This window comes from Eubalaena glacialis, chromosome 1, assembly GCF_028564815.1.
Source record: "Eubalaena glacialis isolate mEubGla1 chromosome 1, mEubGla1.1.hap2.+ XY, whole genome shotgun sequence".
Taxonomy (NCBI): domain Eukaryota; kingdom Metazoa; phylum Chordata; class Mammalia; order Artiodactyla; family Balaenidae; genus Eubalaena; species Eubalaena glacialis.
The window spans coordinates 205,530,045-205,539,943 of NC_083716.1; the positions used below are offsets into that span (position 1 = coordinate 205,530,045).

The 9,899-nt window shown below is 44.0% G+C and overlaps 1 protein-coding gene across 4 annotated transcripts in view; it reads left to right on the top strand.

Annotated features, from left to right (window-relative positions):
• LOC133088300 (aldehyde oxidase) overlaps positions 1–5,919 on the top strand; it is a 71,503-nt gene extending 65,584 nt beyond the window's left edge. For all 4 annotated transcript variants that reach the window (XM_061186174.1, XM_061186188.1, XM_061186182.1 and 1 more), the window contains 4 exons: positions 691–756; positions 3,526–3,714; positions 4,343–4,510; positions 5,468–5,919. In XM_061186174.1, coding sequence (XP_061042157.1) covers positions 691–756; positions 3,526–3,714; positions 4,343–4,510; positions 5,468–5,518 — 474 coding nt within the window. In that variant the 3' untranslated portion in view covers positions 5,519–5,919. The remainder of the gene's footprint in view (positions 1–690; positions 757–3,525; positions 3,715–4,342; positions 4,511–5,467) is intronic.
• The last annotated feature ends 3,980 nt before the right edge of the window (positions 5,920–9,899 follow it).

The following is a 9,899-nucleotide window of genomic DNA, read 5'->3' on the forward strand; positions in this document are numbered from 1 at the left end:
CTTGGGTTTCCTTTGTTCCATTAATAATTATAAGTAGAATCTGTCATGACAAAGACCATATGTCACATAAAAGAAGGTACAGACCTGCAGGGGAGCAAAGGTGTCACCACCAGCCTGGCTGGGCCTGCTGTCGTTCTCCTCATTTGTAGGTTATCAGAGAACTTTTGGTCACCAAAGTTGTAACGTTAGATTTAATCTCTGCTCTGCTCTAAAAATGAAAAATGTAAAATAGCAGATAACAGATTTTTTGCTGATGTACCCTGAGTTCTTGATTCAGTAACTATCACCCAGCCAGTTGGACTCTGAATGTGGGGTTGTGTGGTAGCCACAAAGTTTTGCAACAGGGATCAAGAGGGCCAGAGACATTTCCTGTTTTCTGTGGCATATGTTCTATTTGTTGTAGTGGATTAAACTGAATATGTTACATCACTCAGCTGGAATCAAAGTCAAGTAAATATTTTTCTCTCCTATTGTTTCCAAGAAAAATAAATCACTGATTAAGCTGGTTGAGTATTTATATAACTTTGAAAGTTATACATAATAAACTTTGTTGCTTCTTTCTCCTGAAATATAATGTGGCCCAAAGATAGGTTCTTTTCCCATGCCATCCTGACAGGAACTGCTTCTCGACTTTGTCTCCCCAAGTTGTATTCATTAAACTAAACGTTTTTACTTTTTTTTAATTACTAGAACATAAGAACAGACATTGTCATGGATGTTGGCTGCAGTATAAATCCGGCCCTTGACATAGGCCAGGTATGTGGAATGACTTTCCTGACTCCCTATTTGTAAAAGTCAAAACTTCTGGGGGATCTGCCAGGAACACATCCCGTTGGCTTATTCATCACCTTCTTATTCTATCCCTTTATTCAGAATCTTTCCGTTCAGGACAGCCACAGAACTCAAATCTCATAGTGTTTAAAAAAGGGAAGGGAACAAAGGTGTTTCAGGTAGTTTTTGAAGAAACATACAGTCTGTGACTGGGGAGCTTGAATGAGCAGGACTAAGCCTAGAGGTGAAAAGTGAGCCCCATACCTGTGGGCTGGAAGTAGAATGCAGTGCTTAGTGCTGAATCTTGGGAGATGATGGGCTCTGGCTTCAGGGTGTTTAATGTTGGGTTGAGATAACAAACGTCAAATAGTTACAGCAGCAGCTGTTGATGGGTAGCCTATTTTGCCCACAGACATTTTAAAATTTAAATTTGAAATAATTAACACGATTGAAAAATCACAAGCTATTTTACATGAATTTTCAAATGGCTAGCATCTCTTGGAAACACAGAAAATTTGCCAACACCGGAGCTACATTTCCACGAGGAAAAGTTGATTGGCTGCTTCTTTAGAGAGTCACATGCTCTCTGGAAGCTTCACTCACTTTCTTTACCCGCCTCAGCCCCAGTGGGCCATTCAGCTCCCTACTTGCAATGGAGCGTATAGTCTGAGGGACTCTCCAATTAGGACATTGACTGGAGAATGGGAAGAATGTATGGGTTGGAGAAGTCAAAGCAGGCTTCCGGGAGGAAGTGGTGTGGACCGGGTAGTCAAAGAATGAGCAGGAAGAGGTGTTCAGGGTGGGAGGAGAGTGGAGGAAATCAACCTAAAGAAAGAGCTAAGATTCTGCACCCCTTGTGTTCATGGCTGGCAGTGAGGAGAGGCTGGTGGCAGCGCTCACCCATGTCCCAGGAGCAGGACGTGAGGCTGGAGGTAGGGAGCAAAAGAGGGCCGGGTTGGTGGAAGCCTCCAAAGACAGGCACCTCCCTTAGCGGGTGGAGGGGACTTGGCCCGGGGAGCAGTCTGGAGTGTTAGGAAGCTTCCTCTAACATCGTGGTAGAGAAGAACATCTCTGCTAATAGATAGAAGTGAGGATGGAGATGGGTGGAGAAAATATGGCCACAGGAAGGAAAGAAAGGAAGAAGAGACTCAGAAATCAGAAGTCTGTGTGGAAAGGTAATTTTGTCCACGTGCTGACATCTAAGAACCGGAGCATTTTAAGCTGTAAAGGAAGCTAAGCAAGCACACGGTTCAAACCCTTCCTGTTACAGGCGAGGAAACTGAGTCCAGAGGTGTGAGGCCAGCAGGCTCGTGAGTGAGGAGTGGCATGAGCTGCTAAGGTTCCGGAGCCCCGAGAGCCTTTCCTGGGGTGCTGGGGTCTGTGGCCAACCAGGCAGAGAGCGTTTCATCTGCCTTGTAGGCAGAAGAAGTCAGGGCATTTGGGCTACGGGCTCTCTGAGGGTTCTTCCAGAGCTGCAATTTTAATGCCAGGCTGAGATTCGAATGCAAGTCCTTTGAGTGAACTTAGCGCTAAGATGTTCAGACATGCTTCGAGGTGAACTTGTAAGTAAACATTTGGAGACATACTCCAAGACATGCTGAAAACCCCCTTCAACTGCATTTTTTTTTTAACATCTTTATTGGAGTATAATTGCTTTACAATGGTGTGTTAGTTTCTGCTTTATAACAAAGTGAATCAGTTATACATATACATATGTTCCCATATCTCTTCCCTCTTGCATCTCCCTCCCTCCCGCCCTCCCTATCCCACACTTCTAGGTGGTCACAAAGCACAGAGCTGATCTCCCTGTGCTATGCGGTTGCTTCCCACTAGCTATCTATTTTACGTTTGGTAGTGTATATATGTCCATGCCACTCTCTCTCTTTGTCACATCTTACCCTTCCCCCTCCCCATATCCTCAAGTCCATTCTCTAGTAGGTCTGTGTCTTTATTCCCGTCTTGCCACTAGGTTCTTCATGACCTTTTTTTTTTTTTTTCTTAGATTCCATATATATGTGTTAGCATACTGTATTTGTTTTTCTCTTTCTGACTTACTTCACTCTGTATGACAGACTCTAACTCCATCCACCTCACTACAAATAACTCCATTGCGTTTCTTTTTATGGCTGAGTAATATTCCATTGTATATATGTACCACATCTTCTTTATCCATTCATCCGATGATGGACACTTAGGTTGCTTCCATGTCCTGGCTATTGTAAATAGAGCTGCAATGAACATTTTGGTACATGACTCTTTTTGAATTATGGTTTTCTCAGGGTATATGCCCAGTAGTGGGATTGCTGGGTCGTATGGTAGTTCTATTTTTAGTTTTTTAAGGAACCTCCATACTGTTCTCCATAGTGGCTGTATCAGTTTACATTCCCACCAACAGTGCAAGAGGGTTCCCTTTTCTCCACACCCTCTCCAGCATTTATTGTTTCTAGATTTTTTGATGATGGCCATTCTGACCGGTGTGAGATGATATCTCATTGTAGTTTTGATTTGCATTTCTCTAATGGGCATTCTTTCATGTGTTTGTTGGCAATCTGTATATCTTCTTTGGAGAAATGTCTATTTAGGTCTTCTGCCCATTTTTGGATTGGGTTGTTTGTTTTTTTGTTACTGAGCTGCATGAGCTGCTTGTAAATCCAACTGCATTTTTAAAATTCAGACTACCAGCAAGAAGGTGAAATGTTACTGTTGACTGTCTTTTCTCATATATGGAATTTCTTTTTTTTTTTTTTGCCTCAGATTGAAGGTGCATTTATTCAAGGCATGGGACTTTATACAATAGAGGAACTGAATTATTCTCCTCAGGGGGTCCTGTACACTCGGGGCCCAAACCAATATAAGATCCCTGCCATCTGTGACATCCCCACGGAGTTGCACGTTTCTTTGTTGCCTCCGTCTCAAAACTCAAATACCCTGTATTCGTCTAAGGTAAGCTGTGCTCTATGAATAAATGCATGTTTACGTGACATCTGTGCCAGGAGGGAGGGGCTACATTCATCTCTTGGTTGTTTGGGGGTTTTGCCAGGATTGTAGGGGAAAAAAGCCCTATTAAACATTTTTTTTTTTTTGGCGACCATGCGGCTTACGGGATCTCAGTTCCCCAACCAGGGATTGAACCCGTGCCCCCCGCAGTGGAACACGGAGTACTAAACACTGGACCACCAGGGAATTCCCAAAACATTTGAATTTTAAAGTAATTTAACAACATTATACAATTTTTAAAAAATACTCCAAATCGTGGAGACTAACACAAACTACTACATCAGGTTGTCTGATTTTTCATCTTCATGCCGGTAATCATCTTCATGCCTATATCTGCTTTCTCCATTTGGGATCATTTCCTTAGGCTGGAATCCTAAGAATGGGAATACTGGGTTAAAATAGTGAATTAGATTTTTAAAGGAAAAAGTTGTACATGTAATATTTAATATTTTATGTACCCGTACATGCACATATGTACCTATAGATGCACATATACATAATACACATACATATGTATATGTATACAGAGAGAGAAAGAGAGAGTCATAATCTAGTTGACCTGTTTCCCTTCCAGGGTCTGGGAGAGTCTGGGGTATTCCTGGGGTGTTCGGTGTTTTTCGCCGTCCAGGACGCGGTAAGTGCAGCACGACAGGAGAGAGGACTGTTTGGACCGTTGAAACTCAAGAGTCCACTGACCCCAGAGAAGATTAGAATGGCCTGTGAAGACAAGTTCACAAAAATGGTAGGTTCTTCTCGTACAAGTCTGAATTTTTTCTTCCCCTGTCCTTGTGGTTAAGTTTCATTAACCCACCATGGTGGCTTTCCACGGAAGAAAAGATGACAGGAATCCTGAAGACATTTGAGCAGGAGAGTAGCCTGCCTGCAGTGGGGCTCAGTTCTACACCACTGAAAAAGAAAGGTTCATTCTTCATTTCTTCATTCAGCAATTGTATATTCCTCCTTAGTTTTGTTCCCTTCCCAGGACACATTAGTCAGGGATAAAGTTCAGGAACTGTGCCCTGAACCCAAGAATCCCAGGCCAAGAATCTGGGCCACCTCCGCAATCTAACTTCCTCGGAAGGAAGTTTAGAGGACAAACTAAACTTCCTTCCAAACCACTGGGAGTTTGTGCCATTCCTGATCTGAACCACAAAGTAGGACAGGCCCTTTCCCAACCCCCAGCAGCAGGAATCCCTCCTGCAGACCACCCCCCCTCCCGCCACGCCCCGCCTCCAGCTGAACAAACGACTCAGCTCTCCTTGGGCGTTTCCAGTGGGATTTTTCATTGTGGGAGGAGGTCACGCCATTCACATGACTCCTCTGACTGTAAACAAGTTATTCCTTATACTGAGGGGAGAGCCCCCTCCTATACCTCCTCTCATGAGGGCTCTTCACGGTACCCCTTATAGCTCTTCCTAAACCCCACGAATCGCCGCTTCACTCTGGAGAAGCACAGAGGCTGATTCCACCTTTCCTTTGTCCCTCTTCAAGCATGAGATGACTCTCATAGCTGTCCTGCCCCGCCCGACCCTTGGTCTTCTCCTGGATTCCTCCACGTTTCTCATACTGTCATGGCCAGACCTCTCATTGTCCTGGTCACCCTCTGGGTGGTTTTTATCCTATTTTATAGTCTGCTATTTGTCACACGTCACAAACATTTTCCAAGTTGCAAACATCCGAACTTGTCCTTTTATTCCAGATTCCAAGAGATGAACCTGGATCCTATGTTCCTTGGAGTGTACCCATATGAATCAAATACAAACCTCTGGCGAAGATGGGGTGGCTCTTCCAACAAAGCAATCTATCCAGTCTCAATGCTCTAGGATGATGGGTCTGAAAGACAAATTTTCACAGTTCAGAAATCATTTCACAGAGTATTGCTTTTATAGGATGCTGATTTTAAATGTTCCATTTGGAATTTGGTAGATATGCTTAAGCAATTTAGAAATCATATTTTAAATGGCATAAATGCTAACTGGTTTCCTCTAGAATGGTATTCTTTATTATTCTGTCCCTTAAATCCATCCAGCTGAATGGAATGGAAGATGATGGTTTGTATGTGATTCATAGTTGGCTTGTATCCACCAACAGAAATTATACTGTGTAGTGAAAGGCAATTTTCTAAATAATTTTATTAGTATGAACTGTAAAGTTGTCATTTTCTCATTTGTCCCCATCTGCTATCACCCTCTTTTTCTTGTCAGAATGGATCTAGGCGCTATGTCTAAAGAGTCTGTAGGACCAAAGAAAAAACCAGATAAATTGAACTTAATCAAAACTAGAAACTTTTGTGCTTCAAAAGAGACTATGAGAAATTGAAAAGACAAACCACAGAAAAGGAGAAAATATGGAAAATATTTGCAAATCACATGTCTGATAAAGATCTAGTGTGCAGAATATATTTTAAAACTCTTACAACTCAACAATAAAAAGATAAATAACCCAATTTTTAAATGGGCAAAGGAATTAAATAGACAATTCTCCAAAGACAGCTAGGTGGCCAATAAGCACATGAAAAGATGCTCAAACTCATTAGTCATGAAGAAAATGCAAATCAAAACCACAGTGAGATATCATTTCACACCCACTAGGACGGCTATAATCAAAATGATGGACAATAAATAGTAAGTGCTGGCAAGAATGTGAAACAATTGGAACCCTCATCCATTGCTGGGGAGAATGAAAATGGTGCAGGTCCTCCGGAAAACAGTTTGGCAGTTCCTCAGAAAGTTAAACATGTAGTTATCATATGACCACTCCTACATACATACCCAAGAGAATTGAAAACGTATGTTCACACAAAAACTTGTACACAAAGGTTTATAGCATTATTCATAATAGCCCAAACTGGAAACAGTCCAACTCTATAAACTGATATATGTGGTATATCCATATAAGGGAATATTATTGAGCCATACAGTGAATGAAATACTGATACATGCTACAACATGGATGAACCTTGACAACATTATCTGAGTGAAAGTAGCCAGGCACAGAAGGCCACATACTGTATGATTCCATCTATGAAATGTCCAGAATAGGCAAATTCATAGAGACAGAGAGTAGATTAATGGTTGCCAGGCCCTGAGGGGAAAAGGGAATGGGACGGTGATGGCTAATGCGTACGGGGTTTCTTTTCAGGCTGATGACAATGTTCTGGAATTGGATAGTGATGACGGTTGTACAACCTGTGTATATACTAAAAACCACTGAATTATACACACTTTAAAAGAGTGAATGTTGTGGTATGTGAGAAACAGAAAGTCTGGAAAAGAGTGAGAAGTTGTGAGATTCATAAGAAATTTATCCCAATGGCCTTTAGTGACAGGAAACCTCACAGTGGACTAAGCAGCAAGACAGAATCACTGAAAAACTCCATGTCCATTAATGGCCGAGAGAAACACCGGCACTGATGTGTAAAGGACTAGAGACTAGAGTATACTGTCTTCTCCCTGTCACACGTTCAACTCTTGACTCTTGTCCCAGAGCCAGGTAAGATGGCAAAACTTCTTCAGTGGCCTAGGACTAAAGACTAAGGTCATTCTTATTATGGTTACACATGGTTACATTAAAATCCTTTAAAGAGCAGACTTTCTCATTCATACCACAAATGATTATGGAGCACCTACTATGTGCCAGGCACTGTTCTAGTCACTTAGGACATAACAGTAAACCAGATCAACAAAGATTCCTGCCCTTGTGAAGATTATAATCTAGTCAGGGGAGACAGACAGAAAAGAATAGATATAATTGAGTTACAGAGTGTGATCGATGGAGCCGAGTGCTGAGGGAGCAATGCAAGTAGAGCAGGTTAAGGCGATGGAGAGTGGGGGGGCCTGGAGCTGGCTGCAGCTGGATAGGTCTGGGGATGAGGATGGTGAGGATCTGAGCCAAGCAGGTACCTGGAGGAAGAGCACGTCAGAGCATCTGGGGGCAAAGTCCACGCCGGGGGAGTGTGCCTGCCTCTCTGTGGACAGAAATGGTGCTTGTGAGCCTGGAACAAGCCTGGGGAGGGGCAGACAAGCACAGCCTTGAGACCATTGTGAGGACGTGGGCTTTTAATCTGAGTGAAATGCAGAGCAGAGAAGTAACATGAACTGACCCATTTTAAAGTCTCACCCTGTTTGCTGTGGTGACACAGATCAAAGGAGGGCACATTCTTAGGATCCTCACAACTTGGCTTCCCCAAGTTTTCTGTTTCTTCTGCTTTCTCCCCCTCTCTTTTTGTCCCTTTGCCAACCCCTCCTCCAGCCCACGTCTATAAATGCTAGGATTTCCCAGGGAGCCGTGGGTCCTCATCTCTCCTCATCTCGCTCCCTCTCCCTGGCGGGTGCCTTCACTCCTGTGGCTTCTCTGCCTGCAGCCTGGGCTTCTCTCACTCAAAGTCCAGTTCTGAAAACCCAACTTGCCTGTCACTGCCACTTGGATGTCTCAAAGGCACCTCCATCTTAATGGGTCCCAAACAGATCTTCTTGTCAGTAAGCCATCCACAAGATGCTGAGCCAAAGCCCGGGGTTGGGGGCAAGGGGGGAGTGATCCGAGATGCTCTGTTCTCCAGGTGCGCAAGTCCTGTTCATCTCACCTCAGAGAAATGTCTTACATCTGCCTCTCACTCTCTTTGTTCCCATGTTGTTCCAAGCCATCATTATTTCTAACTTGACTATTGCGGTAGTCTCCTCATCTTTGCCCTGTGTTCATTTTGCTTCCCTTCCAAACCATTCTCCAGATTAAAGCCAAGAAGTATGGACACACACACAAACACACAATATGATCATGTTACGATCTTGCCTAAAATCCTGCCATGGCTTCCTATTCATCCCACCAGAATACTGTTCCAACTCCCTAAGGTGGCGTGTGTACCCTCAGTGATCTGGCTCCTGCCTACCTCTCCAGCATTATCTCACAACCCCCTCTCTCTTACCGTGAGCACTTCCCGTTCTATTTCTCACTTTGGAACGTTCGCCTGTGTCCTCTGCCTGGAAGACACTATCACTTCGACCTATCCTTTTGTCTGTCTGATACGATGTAGTGCTTCTCTCATTTTAAAATGCACACAAATAACTTGAGGATCTTGTTAAAATGCAATGAAGCCCAGAAGCAATAAGGTAAGCCGGAAGTGGTACACCCAAAATCAAACACAAGCAGGAATTGAAGGAACAAGCAAGCTGCAGGTAGCCCAGACCCCGTTACCCACTACTGTTGCATCAGCATGTCTCCCGCAAATCATCCCTGTGGCTACACGGTGGAGTGAGAGGTCCCTTATGACAAACCGATGGAAAAGGAAAAGTCAGCTTGGTTCAAAAATGGGTGGGCTCAGTATGTGTGTACAAGCCAGGTATGGGTGGTGTCTTCACTACAGCCCCACTCAGAGGTGGTGAGGGCAGATTCTCCTGATGGGCAGAGCTTTGGACGGCGCACCTGGTCATCCACTTTGTGTGGAAAGTTGAGTGGCCCAAGGTTAACATATATATGGACTCGTGTAGTAGCGACAATCTCATACTTGATTGGCTGTACTACCGCACACGTTTTGGAAGGTGATTTAGTTGGACCCAGCAATGTACATACCCTTCGACCCAGGAATTCCAGTTTTAGCAGAAAACACCCACCATGAAAGAGGCAAAGTAGACAAAATGGCATTTGACATTAGCCACCTCTGTCCCTGGGCGCTCCACTGCTGACACAATGGATGTGGGAAGGGCCAGGAGGGCAGGGATGGGCCCTGTGCACCCATGTAGCTGCTGCTGAATGTCCAACCGGCCCCCACTACAGACCAAAGCTAGTCCCCAGTTTGGCAGCATCCTTCCAGGAGGCCAATTCGCCACTTGGTGGCAAGCTGACAACATTGAACACTTCTACCCTGGAAGGAGCTGTGATTCATTTTAACAGAAAGAGATGCATATCTTGGGTGAAGGTTTGTTGTGCCTGCCTCCAGGACCTCAGCCATCACCACTACCTAAGGGCTTACTTAGTATTAAATCTGCTCTCATAAGATCCTACATAACATCACCTCAGAACAATTTACAGCAAATATTGTCACCTGCTTTGCGGCAGGGTGGGGTAAGCGTGTGATATGGGATCCAATGGTTATATCACATCTGTACCACTCAGAAGCACCTGGGCAATGGAATGAC